A 15,548-nucleotide genomic window follows, 5' to 3' on the forward strand; every position below is an offset into this window, starting at 1 on the left:
GCGCGTCCAGGGTCAAAGGCGTGTTATCGATAGCTGCTTCCCGAGGTCACTTGCGTCATGTGGTACCCTTGACTTCTCTCACTCAACACCCTTGATCGTCGTCAACTAAGTTTCACTCCAGGAAGGCATCACTGCACGTCATGGCAATAAGTCTTGGTCACCCGCGGTGAGACTTGGAACTTAAGCCTTCACCCGTCCATTCAGTCTACCTTCTATATTTCATCTGCTAAAGACGAACTATTCCTATCTCTAGATCACCTTTATCGTACCAAGAAGACATCTCCATAAGTACTTTGATACTGTAGTAGAGTATACAGTTTTGTCGTGGCCGATCCAGAAGTTAGTCCAACAAGTGGCAGTTCTTCACCTCCGGATCCTGGACGCAATACGGGCGATCCCTCAATGATTCAGGCTGTCTTTTTTTCGACTGAGCCCTCGCCATCATCGTGACGGGAGTTCACCTTCTAATCACAGTTTGACATTTTGTCAGAGCTTGATCATGCTGGAATCAACGAGGGGAATAAGACGTACTTGGAAGATTGCATCGTTCCCAAAGAGCGAGACGCGATATAAAGAAAGTCTAGCTTCTTGGATCGCGACATTCATCTCTGAAACACTCTCGTCTCTGATTAACGAAGTGTACAAGTCGCGTTGCGAACAGGGTATTGCTATGAAGTCCCGTATCTGTGCGCGCATGATTGGTCGTGTGCAGGTGGCCCGCATGTGGGAGAAGTGAGGGTCGAGATCATAGTCGGAATGGCAGGCGATGCGAACGACCAGAAAGCTTGTTTCCTCCAGAGGCAGCTTTTCGTTTCGACTATCTTTGTCTTGGAGGACATATAGTTGTAGTGTGCCAATGGGCATGTGGAATGACAGATATTGACTCCCGTGTCTCAAGCGTTTGGAAAAAGGTGGGAGGCTTTCGTACATAATTTGCAATCCATGAAGAGTACATTCGTCGAGAAGGGAGTCTGATTTTCTCTTGCCTTTACTCTCTGTGCTCGTAGAGGCGCAGCTCAGAAAGGACACGGAATGTTCGTTCTGTCGCGTATGAGGGCGTTGCACGTGTTGAGAGTGACGACTGAGCCAGCCTGAATCGTGAGCTAGCGTCCCGATGTGATGCCATAAGGGGTTTTGGATTATGCTCGGAAAGAAGCATGGTTGTGGTTTAGATATAAAGTCCGGTATGTGGTGTTGCCATGTTTGGACGTGGGCCCCAGCTGAACAGGTTTGCTCCGAAGACGGGGCAGTATCATTTATAGAGATTTCCAGCCGATCGATTCTGGCGACAAGCCCGCTGATCAGGTTTCTGGTATCCTCGTGATTACCGTGTAAAACTTTGCTGGCAGCGTCCACTTTAACCGACAATTTAACAATATGCTGATATGTCTTCGTTGAGATACGTGCTGACCTTTTGTGCTGTGAAGAAATTGTACCGAGCTTTGTTTCCAGTGTTCGTTGGCCGACGCCTTGATTGTGTTCAAATTTTCTATGGTGGTGATTGAGTGTGGATGAGACGCTTTGTTGGTGAGTGTGCAGTAAAGTCTCCATGACTTTTGGCAAGTTATCTGCCTTCAGACCCAGTTGTTGCGAGTATTGTCTGATCAGGGCTTCGAGGGCCTGACTATTAGCACTAGACAATTCCCTTGTAGTTTGTTAGCTTGAAACATGGATAGTTGCAGTACAAGAATCTCGAAGGTAGATGAAGACATCATAAGCTTCAGTATGATAGGGGCCATACAAGTCTCTGGCAATGTTCTTTTGAAGCTTGATACATGAGTTCAGAAGATGACTGCGGCGTGTTTGGAAGGTTGAAGAATAGCAGGTTCCGAAGTACATCGTGGAGCGGGATCAGTGCCGTGTGCACGTACAAGGGTGAGCCCAACTGAGTCTCATAGAAACCATAGGATCTAAGAAAAGTCGCTCACCCATACGCAATCATAAGAGCGTTGGCAAGTAGCATCTTGGACCACTCGAGGCTGTTGAGAGCTTTTCCGATCCTGTGGTCGTTCAGAACGTATTGCAATCTTTGCCATGACTTTTTGCTGCCCTTTAATTTCACAATATGCCTTTTGAGATTTTGTAACTCCCGGTCGAGGGCTTTCAACCCTGATTCTAGCGGCGTCCTTATGCTGGCGGTAGTTGATACATGAGTCCGGTTTTGGACCCAGCATTTTTGGCAAGCGATGACCAGAGTCTCGGTTTCCTGGAGTGACTCGTTCAGCGCTTTCAGTTCGTTTGGTGCGTCTGCTACGTCGTGCAGAAAATTATAGATCTCTCTGCCAGTCCGCAAGATCACATCAGCCACCCCCACAACCGCAAAAGCGCCAGCTGCGACCTCAAACGCGCCCGACATCCTCAATCACTGGGAACTGTCACGTATATTCAGAGAAGAGCGGACAGTATCAGAGTTTGGAGGGAAACCGATAAAGGTAGGTAGAGCCAATATGAAGCCCTGCAGGCCCTGCGCCGCGCCCGTCTGTATGCAAGAAGGCTCAGCCTTCCTGCAGTAGGTCAATGTGCATTATTTCATTACCTTGGGGATAGGCAGCATGCAGGAGGTCGGGTAATGCGTTCAGATGATTTGTGTTTCGTCCGTGTCAATGGTCACCATCTTTCACCGGCTCTTTCGTGGCTGTGCCGTCGCGAAAGCCGAACTTTGACGTTGCCACCTACAAACAGGTTTACAAGCTACCAGATAGCAATAGAAGTCTGTGTAGTCGGCAAAGCGATATTTAGTTGATGGGATTCCTTAAAGATACAGCTACACAAAATTTAGCTTTTGCGACGATACTAGATGCCGTTCCCTAAAGTGCAGTCGCGTTCCCATTTCTGGGGTCTCTGACATGGATTGCCTAGAAGATCCAAGGCAACACCGAGAGCATACAACGGGACTTGAAAGCGATATGTACTGTGGAAAAAGTCAATGTAGCTGGTAAATTAAATTATACTAATAGTGGGTATCTTGGATTAACACAACGAATTCATCAAGTCATCTCATCATACCGCAGCCTCATCGGCAGCCTCCTGCTTGCGTATCTGATCTTCCAGCCGCTTCTTCTCTGCTTGTTTCAACCTCATCATGGTGACCTCCTCCAAACTATGTGTCTTCGGGCTGAAGGAGAACTTTGGTGTTCCAAGTGGTGTGGTACCTCCTAGGCCCTTCCCTATGCCTGGTCCGAATGATGACCTAAAGGACTGGTTCTTCGGTGTAGATATAGGTGTTGACGGAGCTGAGGGCGCGTCGTTGGTTGGCGATTTGAGGTCGGGTTCGCCGTTTGCCCAAGCCACTGATTCGAGCGACGGGTAGTCGGACTTCGCGTCCAAGACAGCGGCGTGCGCATGATCGAGACGTGTGTATATGATGAAGACAATGGCGATGACCTTGCGGTGCTTCTCTCCCGATGGTCGGATCTTCTTGTCCTTGCCCATGACAACGCTGTCGATCTTGCCGTATTTCGCAAACATGCTCGAGATCTTGTCTTTATCCCAGTTTGTAGCGTCGCCTTCTCGTTGGAACCGGACCTTGACTGTGCGATCAATCTCGGCGGAGTCTCCAGGCTTGGGTGCCTGTGGCTCAGGGCTTACGTCCACGAAGCTTGCCTCATCCTCTTCTTTGCGCTTCTTCTCCATGCGCTCTTGTGCCTCCTTTCTGCGCCTCTTGCCATCTTCGGCTAATCTTTGTATCTCCTGTTCTCTCCTTTCCGCCTCGTTCATATCTTCCGCCCTCTTCCTCTTTAGGTTGTTCATGAAGTCCTTGCCCTCTCGCTCCCTCCTTTCCAGGTCATCCTTCATTTTGCGCCGTCGACCGTCCAGAAGCTCATCTTGAAGCGCCTTCTCCCGCCGCCTGGTACGCGCGCGGTCATATTCGCCCTTTAGCTTCTCATCTATGAGGATATCTCGAGCCCATCCTAGGTAAATAAAGCGATCCGCAGCATCTTTATTGTCGGGATTTTTATCGGGATGGTAACGAATTGAGGCTTTACGGTAAGCCTTCTTGATTGCAGCTTCCGGCGCATCGAAGGCTACACCAAGCAACTCGTAGAAGTCCTCGGTGGTTGATTTGGCGAGATCTTCGAGGTCCTTGTTGGTGTCGCTCATGATGTCGATAGGCCAAGGGATACGTGAGCAGTCAGAGGCCCAGAGCGGGACGTTGGCGCGTGGGATCGAGAGGGGAGACGAAAGTCGCAAGTGGATGTGAATGGCGCAAGCGCGAGGCAGCTGCAGAAACATGTGAGATGATCGCCCACTAGCGCGCCTTCCGGCTTGGCGCATATTCTCGGAACTGCAGGCGGAAATTTCGCGTTGCTGCATACATGGTATTATATTTCGATAAACAAGTAGTACCCAAGACGATGTGTACTCCAACCTGATTTCCCAGAGCAAATTTTTGGCTAGCCTGTAGGCAATTCAAGTCTGTTAATCTCTGGTGGCCTCAATACATCCCACCCTACCTAGTAGCTAGAGCTCCGAGCTTCCTTCCATCACCCCACTGATGCCAGTCGCGTCTTCGATAAAGCGCGCGATTATGACTACTCCACCGGCCGAGAGTCGCAAGGTGCTCGAAGGTATCTTCGCAATCAACAAGCCTCAATGGGCCTCCTCCGCCGGCGTCTTGCGCGACCTCCAAGATCACTTCTCTCGCTCGCCGCTCTTCGCACCCTGGCTCGAAGCCCAGAAGCGCTCCCTCATCATCGCGGACGCTAAGCCCAAACACCTTAAGAACATCAAAGCGAAACTCGGTCATGGCGGTACCCTCGATCCCATGGCTACGGGTGTCTTGATTGTCGGCATGGGCAAGGGCACCAAATGCTTACAACGCTTCCTCGAGTGCACCAAGACATACGAATGCGTGGTATTATTTGGCGCCGCGACAGACAGCTACGACGCTGTAGGCAAAGTTGTCGGCAAGGCGGATTACGAACATGTCACAAAGGAATTGGTAGAGGAGAAGCTAGCGCAATTCCGCGGCAAGATCTTGCAAAAGCCCAGCGTTTTCTCTGCGCTTAAGGTGGATGGCAAGAAGATGTACGAATACGCTAGAGAGGGCAAGGACATACCAGAGGTGGCAGCGCGGCCGGTCGAGGTAGAAGAGTTGGAGCTTGTCGAATGGCTGGAACCCGGAAGCCATGACTTTGGCTGGCCAAAGGAGGAGGTGGATGGTGCTGAAATGGAGGGCGCAAAGAAGCTGATGGGTATCCGGAAAGAAGACGCAAAAGTCTACTCCGATACAGCGGCAAGAAGAGGGCGAAAGCGATCGAGATCACCGGAAAACGATCACGTTGAAGGCGCTGGGCAGCAGCCGAAGATACCTAAGACGGACTCTGAGCCTGCCATGTCCGGCGCTTTACCAGCAGAGGTAGCGCCCACCGAGGAAACCTCCGCGGAGAACGTCACAGATGCCAGTGTCGAAGCATCATTGCCAACCGAAGAGAAGCCTGTAGCCCTGGTGGAGCAAGCACAAGTAACAGAAGACACCTCAACAATCACCCAGAATATTCCCGCTGAACCCGCTGACGCTACCGCATCATCAGCTACATCTGCGCCCACTCCGCAACCCCCAGCAGCCCGCCTTCGCATGACAGTAACGTCTGGCTTTTACGTACGCTCTCTTTGCCATGATCTCGGTCTAGCCTGTAACTCGCTCGGCCTTATGTCGTCTCTCATCCGCTCTCGCCAAGGCGACTACACACTCGGCCAGAACGTCCTAGAATACACGGATCTGGAAGACCAATCGAAGTGGGAGCCCCAACTTCAGAAGCAGCTCGAAGAGTTCATGGAGAAGGAGGGTTGGCCAATTGAGGAACTGGACGACGACGAGAGCTGGGAGGGGAGGAAGAAGGATCTGATGGAGCAAAGGAAAGACAATGACCGGGAGAAGAGTTACAAGGGTGGTGGTAAAAAGTGGAACTCAAAGGGTAAGGGGAAGTATGGACGAAGTGGGTACTCAAAAAACATGGACGGTGGACGGAAATGAGGAATTGGTACTACTATGACTTGCATTATGATACCCCATGAACCAGTAACAATGACTATGGCATTTGGTTATGAATAGTAGTTCAAAGACTATGTGTATGAATAGTTTGAGTATCAAGCCCAGATATCTGACATCAAACCTCCGTCGTGGAGTTCCTCCGGCTTAGACTTTGTCTCAGACTCTGAAAGCCCCTCTGTACTTCCGTCACAGCATCATCTGCGCCCTGCAACCCCTCTGCTTCATCTCTCCGATCCTCATGATTGATGAACAAGAAGGAGAGCACCATGATCGCCGCGCCAACCCAATACAACGCCGATGCATACTGCGAATCCAACAGCATCTGCCCAACCAAACTGCACGGAATGGTCAGACTAAGACCAACAGTGACAATTAGCGGGGAAGTAAGCAGCATAGCGTACGCCCAGCAAAAGTCAGAGACGAGAGACGATGCGCTATTGATGAGCACGATATTGAGGATGCGCGACGTGGGTGGGAGCTCAAAGGGTTCTATGCCGGTAAGATGCAGGATAATAAATCCAGGCCAGAGAAGCAGAATGTTGGACAATCCAACGAGGCCGAAGAACAGAGGCATGTTGACTTTTGTCTCGTCGCCAATCCGAGACTTCATGAAGACTGTGTAGAAACCGTACAGTACGGCGGAAACAAAGGCCATGACGTCGCCAATGGCCAATTCTTTTGGTGTCTTGTGCGGGAAGGAACCGCGGTTCTCGTCTGTCTCGCCAGAAACGTCGACCATGGAAATGAGGGCTACACCACCGAGAGACGCGAGTACGCCGAGGAATTTGAGCAGCGTGAAGCGTTCGACGCGCATTATCGATCCCAGAAGCAAGGTCCAGATGGAGGATGTGGAGGAGAGAATAGTAGAGCTGGCGACGGTTGTGTACTCTAGACAGGCGGCTGCAAAGTAGTTTGCCAGGAACCAAAGGAGACAGAATTCCAGTGCCAGTTTTGCTGTATCTCTTATTGTCAAGCCTTCGTCCTCACCCTGACGGCCAGTTTTCCCGGTTGCGAAACTTTGGGAGCCGTGCAGCGAGGATGATAACAAGACTTCGGTTGCTTCGTCATTGCGAGATTTGTTCGAGGCTGAGGCTGAAGACGGAGTCTCGTGCTCACGGAGGAGTTTCCACTTCCCTGCTCGCCGTTGCAAGAGGTCGCGTGCGTGTGCTAGAAGGGGTTGGCGGTGTTGGCGCGCGCTGTTGGGACGGTGACGGTCGACCCATAAGTGGTGGAGGAACATGGGTAGGAGAGGGATGACAAAGAATGTTGTGTTTACGTAGGTTACAAGGTAAGGTTTTGAGTAGGAATCGTCTGCGAATATCGTCTGTTTTCGTGTCAGCTATGCGCTTACCACTACCATGCCATCCCAGGGGATGCGAGATACGTACACTCGCGAGGAAATTACTAGCTGTCCATAGTAGAACCGTCGCAAGTAGGAGGGCTATTCCTACTGCGTGGCGCACTTTGCTCGTCCATACTCCCTTCTTCTGTCCCTCGGCCCACTGGCTGGACTGGCTGGCCTCGCTCGCTGGGCTCTCGAGATAGTCTTCCCCGCGCAAGTACGCGCTCTCGTCGGAGACGTCGCTAACGCGTGGACTGAGCGGCGTCGTCTCGACATCTTCTTCCCTCCTGGGAATCATGTTGGTAGGGTGTAATAGAAATTATGGTAGGTTGTACAGGACAGGTCCGTCAAGGAGGGTCTTCGGTGATAAGCGGGCTCACGGTCGGGGTACGTGTCGAGGCATGGAAGAGAATGCGAGCGCCCATGAAATCAGTAGTTTGTCAAAGGCTGAGAAAGATGCAAATGATGAACTCGTGGCACGGCGTGGTTCGGCGTAACACGCGGACACTTGATGAGAGGGTGCCTAAGTTCCGGGGGTTGCGAGTTTCATGTGTCCTCGTGTCTCAAAGAGGCCCGTTGACGGAATTGTGGCGGTGCTGCCTTAGCCACGGACCCACGTCATCACGGCTACACGGGCGGAAGGCACGCGTCGGATACCACTCCAGGCAAAGAAACTGTTCATGTATGTATTCGTATATTCTTGGGCAGCTATATCGACTAGGTGACAATGACCCCATCCGTGATGATAAATTACAGGACTAAGCGATCCTCCTGCTCAAGAAGCATGTTCAACACCAAACTCCATGCGAACTCCAGATGCAAGACGGCATTGCGGCAGATGAGCTTCCACTGTCGGCTCTCATAAACGTCGCTTATTTCGTGATGGCATACACTAGCATGCGCAACCGCCTTCGCTGCCCTTGAGGTCGATCGGGATTGTCTCGGGGAAGTCGTTGCTGAAGTCACCCACGTCCTCCTGTGCGAGAGCTTGTCGTGCGATGACTACGGATGTCAGCTTCTGAAAGCGGGGTCGAGAGATGACTTTGAGTCTAACTTACCTTCGAAAGCTTGCTCGACGTTAATGGCCTCCTTAGCACTGGTCTCGAAGTACGGGATACCACCCTTCGATTGGCAAAATGTCATGGCGCGCTTAGACGAGATCTGGCGCTGTTAGCTTGAAGCCTTGAACGGGCGCGGCAGATACTTACCATCCTTTTGCTCTCCTCCACATCGATCTTGTTGCCAATGACAACCTGTCTGGGTCAATACAGGTACACATCCAATCTATCCGTATGCACCTACAAATGGGAAGCTCTCAGGATCCATCGGGCTGGCCTGAACCAGGAATTCGTCCCTCCAGCTGTCTAGGGTATCGAAGCTCTTTGAGTTGTTGACGTCGTATACGAGCACGCAGCAGTCGGCACCGCGGTAAAAGGCAACACCGAGCGATTGGAAGCGCTCTTGACCGGCAGTGTCCCAGAGCTATCGTAGGTTAATAAGATCCAAGCGCACAAATTCACATGTACACACCTGCATCGTAACCAGTCTGTCGTCGACCAGCACTTCCTTGGTTAGGAAATCGGCACCAATCGTCGCTTTGTAGCTTGCGCTGAACTTCTTGTTGACCTGTAGAGAACGTGTAAGCCAGTTTCCATAGCCTCTAGCTATCAATCGTGTTCCGGGTGGTTCTACGATGGGTTCTCCGTACATATTGGTTCATCAAGCTCGTCTTGCCGACCCCGCTGTCTCCGAGGATAATGACCTGCGCGCATTAGCCGTGATGGGCAGGCCCTGTCGGGAGCTGGAATACCTTAAGGAGGACCTTCTTCCTTGATGCCATCTTGTAGAGTGTGTGTGTAGGTAGGAAGACGAGGAACGGCGCGGTCGATTCGAGGCGCGAAGCTAGATGCTTCGAGGTGGTGCGGAGTTGGCTGCGCGGATACTAGGCCGAGGTAGAGGGTATGCGACGCCAATATCTGGGTCTCCAGGATGTTAGTCGAGTAGGGAAATCAATGCACTGCGTTTATGGCGCAGATACGGTGAGGATAGGTGTAGCTTCGTTACCAGAGATCGATGATGGTTGATGTCAAGCTGGGCACGGACATCACGCTAGCCGCCCGTCTGAGGTGGTCAACCCACGCGCCCACCTGACACCGCATTCACATTGACCGTCTAACCCAGCGGCTGATCCACGACTGTTCCTCAAGGAGAGCTTCATCTATATATCAAGTTCCAAAAGTTGCTGGTGTCGTCGCCAATCTCCAACCTAGTGCGACCGCGAACCTGACCGATACCTCCAGGGCTACCAGTCGATCGCCTTAGCGGTAAAGTTTAAGGCTGCCAGTACGGGCCTGCTCACATGTCGCTCGTAGAACTATCTTTCCAGTGTCAAAATTCTGATACAGATACGATTAATGAACACTCCAGCCGCAGTCCCCATTTTGTACGCGTACGACGCTTCCTTTACATCATTCGGATGGCACCAAATGGGATATTATATTGTGCTCCTGCTCTAGAGATAAGCAGGAATATGCTCGAAAGCTCTAGAGAAGTTCAAACGGCCCATCATCACTGGTAAGGAAACATATTATAGAGTTGAGGTGAAAGACAATGTAGATGTATCGCTCCTCAAGCCCAGCACGAACACTTCGCTTTGTCAGACTACGCATGTTTGGTCTCTGATAGCAAACTTATACAGTCAAGCTATCAGTAATCTACTAGTGTTCAATCGTTGATTTCTGATCGAATGAACTGGGAGGGACGGGGTCCAGTCAGTGAATGCAAACATGTCTTGGCAAAGCGTCAGATTTCACAACCACTGTAGTCTTGATAGTGCGTTCTATCCTCACCTTTGCTGATACACTCGAACCTCTCCAAATCATCCAAAGAGCCTTATAGCTACGCAGATCAATTCTTCGCTATGACGAATGCGGATTCCCTTCACGCGCACTTCATGGCGCTTGTCAGGAGCCTGCGCCCTAATACATCAGGTGACTAGCGCTAGTGCGAGTATAAGTAACTCTTAGGAATCGTAGCCGAGTTGGCAACGATTCGTCTATCTTTGCCAGACAATATACTATAACTCCACCATCTCAAGCATCCCGTATCAGTTAATAGTAGTTGGCCTGACACGTAATGTGTTACTTTACTATTAACTCTAAAGTTGTATAGAACTTATATAAAATAGTAACCTTGTTCTAATTTATGTCTTATAAGCTAAACTTAGCAATTGTTAGCACTTTCTATGTAGCCTTAATTCTAAGCTATAAATCTACTACAGACTTGAACAGGACTTGTAATAAGCCTTTGTGTATTGTGCAATTGCACTTTTAGCAGCGAGAAAGCACTTAAACAACATGAAGAGAACTTACAAAAGCATGCAGAAACCTTTAGCTATAAGCTATGTAACTGCTTCTTTGGTAGCCTAGACGTTCTTGGCCAGCACTAAGACAATTCTCTAGCCCACTGAAAACCTAGAAAAGACTCACTCGCGTCTTCTGTCACGCCTGTTCTATTTGCCCCCTATGTCCCTTTGCTGTTCTCAACGTCCTCTAATGTCCGTTCAACAATACGCAACGGTCAGCGCAGTGGTCACGCCACAACGAAGAACACTTCCCACACAAACTCGACCTTTGATCTGCCATTCGCAGTACTTGAACGTCGAATGTAAGCTCTTACTATACCGGACTTATAGTCACAGACCGCCGTGAAGGACTACCCGCCTGACATTGAGAATAGCAACTAGGTTCACCTTTTTTGTCTTTATCCTTTATTTGCCCAATTCAGACTCTGCGAACATTTTTGACTTACAACAGCTCCTATCCAACTGAGCGACCTATCTGTGACGCACAAATGACGAAGCAGAGAGCGTTGTCTTGACTGGGGTAAGCGAAACTTAGTTATCTATGGGTGCCCTGAAAAGTTTACAAACAGATTAGGTAGGAATGTCGTCAAGCTGTACACAAAATACTTCGTTCATATTATTTCGATATTATCATATCATGCGCAAGTTCAGTCATCGTGTAAAAATCATGATGAAATAAGCGGCAGCCCAGTCATAGTGACGCAACTACAAAATCATCATCCTTAAAGATGAGTACTATGGTTTCGCATATTTAATCTGAACTGCAGTCAAAGTCTGTAAATATTCATATATCACCAAGACCATATTCAACAAACTGACCAAGTAACGAAGAGGACGAAGTCGTGGTCTAACATAAGATACACTGGTCGACCCCAACAACTTGTCAATTTTAATACTCCACAATGACCGAAGTTCAAGAGTGAGTAACTCATCTTCGAAGATTTGTGAAAAACGATTCTAACTTTGAATCAAAGACCGGTCCGTACGACCGCGTACGAGCCGCATGCTACTGAGAAGATGAAGGCAGCCCTCTGGACCGGTAAAAAGTCGATCCAATTGGGCGTTGTACCCAAGCCCACCATTACCGCGCCTAAAGATGTCATTGTACACATCACGCATTGCACCATATGCGGCTCAGATTTGCACATGTACGCCGGTGATATGGATCAAGTGATGGAAAAGGGCCTGATTATGGGTCATGAAGCCATCGGTATTATCGAAGATGTTGGGCCTGAGGTCGAGAAGCTGAAAGCAGGGGACCGGGTCATCATCTTACCGGTCATCGCTTGTGGCGAGTGCTTCTATTGCGAGCGCAAAGAGTTTTCTCTGTGTGACCGGACCAATCCATCTCAAGAGATGAGGCAGATGTACGGACACCGGCTATCAGGCATCTTCGGCTATTCCATGGTCACCGGAGGATATCCTGGCAACCAAGCGGAATACTGCCGCGTTCCAAACGGAGATCTTGTCTGTGTCAAAACTCCGAAGGACACGCCCGCTGAACAGTTGCTCGGCCTTGCAGATGTGACGCCTACTGCCTGGCACGGTTGTGAGCTCGCTGAAGTAGGTAAAGGTGATGTTGTTGGCGTCTGGGGCTGTGGCGCGGTCGGTCTTTCGATCCAGCGATTGGCAAAGCTTCGTGGAGCCCGAAAAGTCTACGCGGTCGACAAAGACACCCATCGCCTCAGCATCGCGGCATCCTTCGGCATGATTCCGGTTGATGTGAATGAACACCGCGACCCGGCAAAGTACATTCTGTCCCGCGAACCACATGGCCTAGATCGCGGTATCGAAGCAAGTGGTTTCAGAAGCACGAACTCGATTGCTCACGCGACTATGAAGTCGCTGGGCATCGAGGGCGATAGCTCGGACACTGTGAGTGCGGTGATCAAAGCGACGCGGAAGGGAGGAAACATCGCTCTGATTGGCGACTTCTTTTATTCAACAAACAATTTCCCTATCGGAATGTTGATGGAAAAGGCGATCACCCTGCGAGGCGGACAGCTCTACGCTGAAAAGGTGAGTGCGCATAATCCAAGGTGGATTCTGACTTTCTTTTGATTGCTAACGATCATCGCTCGAACTTTGCAGTACTTCCCATTCCTTCTAGATCTGGTTACTGAGGGCAAATATGATCCTTCGTTCTTGTTTGGACACAAAGGTTCGTCCAAGCAGGCAGTCGTAGTAAAAGATGTTTCTGACCATTGTGACTTAGACAAATTCGAAAATGTCGCTCAAGCCTACGAGGATTTCTATAATCATCAGGTACCTGGAGGATTGAAGGTTTGCCTTGAGACTGCTTTTGGTAAATCCCAGAGTGACAATTAGCATTTCTCCATATATAATGCTAGACATTTATTTTTCATGCCTATATCGCACCTCCCCATCTCTTGCCGGTGGAAGAGCATCTTTCATATATGAAGAGCCGATCCAAAGTAGCTATAGTTAAGCAGAAGTAACAGAGGATTATGCAGCCCATGTCCGTGTTCCGCACTATTCTACCTATGAGATGCAGTAACATAAAGCAGTTCGAATTCTCACGACATACTGACTGCGGACTAAGTCCCACACCAGCCGTCAATTGCACATCACACGCTGAGGTATGGATAGCTCCACCAATAGAAGCAACAGCATAAGGCCACAAATCGCGATATCCTCCCCCCACTAGGCCCCGTTCTGGAAGGTGTAGCCAGCGAGTCACTTTTCGAAGAGAAATACTTAGTAATTGAATGTACTGTCTAGAAAATGCTAGAGCGTTGTTATCATCCATCGGCCTCCTCCCACACATCGGGTGGGAGCGACACCACGATGCTCAAGCATCTGCACATGGCCATAATGCCAGCGTTGGTAACAGCCAACATCACTACCACTGTCACAATCACCACGATGAGCGCAGCTCTGCACACAAAATTAATTTTGAGAGCACTAAGCTATTCTTTGTGGAGGATATCTGACTGAGAATGCGCTTCCACTATTGAACATTGTAGTACTGTGCTCTATTTCGTTCCTTACAGATATAACGGATTAATATTTTACACAACTCCTTGCATCTACAAGACATGCGCGAAGCTGGAAGTCCTTGGAAGAACTAGATTGGGGCCAAAAAGCTTTGTACTCATGAACTAATACAACCGACAAAGCATGCCGGAGCCCTTAGCGCACACATTTGAAGGTGAAGATATTACTCGATAGGTTGCATCATAAACGTCAAGAGCGTTTGGAGTTCTTATGTATCGCCTGCTATCTGTTGGATCCGTTCAAGGATAGTAGCTTTTCATTCCTGCTAGAGGTAATTACCCTATCAGTAGATATATACCAGGAAGATAGGGTGGTAAAGCGATTGTCGCGTGCTTCAAATATCGACTCTACGGGCAGACCAGTGCTGATAGATCGTATAAAGCCGAGCGCAATACAACCAGGTCTCCGGAAAGGTAGTGCTTCATTCTCAAGAGCTCGGGACTACTATGGTCTCAGGCATAGGTAGTGCAAGTGGACCAGCGCGACAGTTATGCCTTTCAGATAGTGCGGAACAGTTCTACCTACTAGCTTACACTTAGTATTATTGTCCTAGGCTAAGCGCTGTTGTAAACTAGAACTCCGTTACTATTCGTGCCGCGCAAGGGCATAGACATAAGCTGAGCTATGATAATAAAACACTACAACAATTAACACCCACTTTCTTAATATCCCATTCCTGCAATATGTGATAGGCTGAAGCCTAGTTAGCTTATTCCTTGATAATATCTTAGTTACGTGTGCAAGTGCATAGTCTACAACCGCACGCGTCTAAACAACGCTTAGACTAAACCTCTGAACCTTAGACTAAAGGTTAATCTAAGCTACTACTAAAAAACCTTTAGAATAAGGTAGTCTATAGTTCTTTTCTCTATTAAATATAACTTTAGTATACTTATACAGTAGCTCTCTAAGCGTAGCCTCTTACAACATTAACTGCCTTAGTAGACTACAAAACAAACGTGTGCTAGTAATAGACTAGCAAAAGTTCTATAAATAAGACTCTAAGGCATTAGATAACCTAAAGTATAAGCTTAACAACTTTCTTACAAAGAATGCAGATGTTAGGACTCGGCCTAGAATAGGCTGTAATGACTAAGCCTTTGGTATAAAAGCCTAGCGATCGCTATCGTAGCTCGATAGCGATTCGTCTCTAGTCGTACCAGAACAATACTATGCTTTCTATTATGCAGTCGTGCCTCCAGTATCTCTCTAGCCCTATTGTTTGACAGCCGAGGGCGATTTTGCAAGTTTAGGCGCCATGCTCGTGAAGGGCGACAACAATGATCAGACCCGGATACTTATTCGCGCCGGTTTCAAGAGAAAGGCGCAAGATCAGAACGAGTGCGCGAGGAGGAAATCCAGAGCAGAGGACTGTGTCACGAATGACGAGACCCCTAACGATATTGAGCAGGGAAGGATGTCAGACCATGAGGGATCTAAGGAAGCGATGGACAGCCACATCAAAGGCGACGCAGAGGACATGGAAGAAGAAGATCCGCCTCCATCTATCAGTACTATGCTTGCGAAATATGCAGCTGGTGAGCCAAAGCGTCCAAAGTGGAGGGGCCGTACGGCCGACACGCGAACGAGGCACGATATGGATGGCATCGCTGAAGGGAACGTGTCCGACGACGAGCAGGTTATCATTGGAGAGGATAGTAACTTCTTGCGCGAACGGTAGATACTGCACAGTCAGCAGGCGGAAGGCCACGCGAGTGAAGGATGTTTGGCGGTGGTGTTGGGTAGTAGCTGCCTAGGTAGTGGGAATACGAAGTCCGACGCTAGCAGCCCAGCAGTCTCGATCACTCTGCGCGCATGCCCTTTGCTTC

General features: G+C 49.4%; 6 protein-coding genes across 6 annotated transcripts; 2 read left to right on the top strand and 4 right to left on the bottom strand.

Moving 5' to 3' along the window:
• Window positions 1-77: 77 nt before the first annotated feature.
• BKA58DRAFT_380567 (uncharacterized protein) lies at window positions 78-2,617 on the bottom strand. Its single transcript, XM_046169918.1, has 2 exons — window positions 1,929-2,617; window positions 78-1,645 (listed from the first exon to the last, which is right to left on the bottom strand). The coding sequence occupies exons 1-2, from the start codon at window positions 2,354-2,356 to the stop codon at window positions 487-489; spliced, it is 1,587 nt and encodes a 528-aa protein (XP_046027821.1). The 5' UTR covers window positions 2,357-2,617; the 3' UTR covers window positions 78-486.
• Window positions 2,618-2,914: 297 nt separating this feature from the next.
• Window positions 2,915-4,202, bottom strand: BKA58DRAFT_380569 (uncharacterized protein). Its single transcript, XM_046169919.1, has one exon. The coding sequence runs from the start codon at window positions 4,099-4,101 to the stop codon at window positions 3,001-3,003; it is 1,101 nt and encodes a 366-aa protein (XP_046027822.1). The 5' UTR covers window positions 4,102-4,202; the 3' UTR covers window positions 2,915-3,000.
• Window positions 4,203-4,317: 115 nt separating this feature from the next.
• On the top strand, window positions 4,318-6,043 carry BKA58DRAFT_129764 (pseudouridine synthase). The gene has a single exon (XM_046164363.1). It carries the CDS (start codon window positions 4,496-4,498, stop codon window positions 5,975-5,977), a length of 1,482 nt encoding a protein of 493 aa, XP_046027823.1. The 5' UTR covers window positions 4,318-4,495; the 3' UTR covers window positions 5,978-6,043.
• BKA58DRAFT_129826 (vacuolar membrane protein) lies at window positions 6,044-7,767 on the bottom strand. The gene is made up of 2 exons (XM_046164364.1): window positions 7,384-7,767; window positions 6,044-7,319 (listed from the first exon to the last, which is right to left on the bottom strand). The coding sequence occupies exons 1-2, from the start codon at window positions 7,633-7,635 to the stop codon at window positions 6,111-6,113; spliced, it is 1,461 nt and encodes a 486-aa protein (XP_046027824.1). The 5' UTR covers window positions 7,636-7,767; the 3' UTR covers window positions 6,044-6,110.
• A 247-nt stretch (window positions 7,768-8,014) lies between these two features.
• BKA58DRAFT_380571 (small GTPase superfamily) lies at window positions 8,015-9,388 on the bottom strand. The gene is made up of 7 exons (XM_046169920.1): window positions 9,148-9,388; window positions 9,046-9,099; window positions 8,868-8,963; window positions 8,640-8,819; window positions 8,546-8,590; window positions 8,396-8,498; window positions 8,015-8,339 (listed from the first exon to the last, which is right to left on the bottom strand). The coding sequence occupies exons 1-7, from the start codon at window positions 9,175-9,177 to the stop codon at window positions 8,230-8,232; spliced, it is 618 nt and encodes a 205-aa protein (XP_046027825.1). The 5' UTR covers window positions 9,178-9,388; the 3' UTR covers window positions 8,015-8,229.
• Window positions 9,389-11,540: 2,152 nt separating this feature from the next.
• BKA58DRAFT_335261 (chaperonin 10-like protein) lies at window positions 11,541-13,065 on the top strand. The gene is made up of 4 exons (XM_046168238.1): window positions 11,541-11,620; window positions 11,676-12,720; window positions 12,793-12,862; window positions 12,917-13,065. Exons 1-4 carry the CDS (start codon window positions 11,604-11,606, stop codon window positions 13,027-13,029), a joined length of 1,245 nt encoding a protein of 414 aa, XP_046027826.1. The 5' UTR covers window positions 11,541-11,603; the 3' UTR covers window positions 13,030-13,065.
• The last annotated feature ends 2,483 nt before the right edge of the window (window positions 13,066-15,548 follow it).

This window comes from Alternaria rosae (assembly GCF_020736505.1).
Source record: "Alternaria rosae strain MPI-PUGE-AT-0040 chromosome Unknown BKA58scaffold_3, whole genome shotgun sequence".
Classification (NCBI taxonomy): Eukaryota; Fungi; Ascomycota; class Dothideomycetes; order Pleosporales; family Pleosporaceae; genus Alternaria; species Alternaria rosae.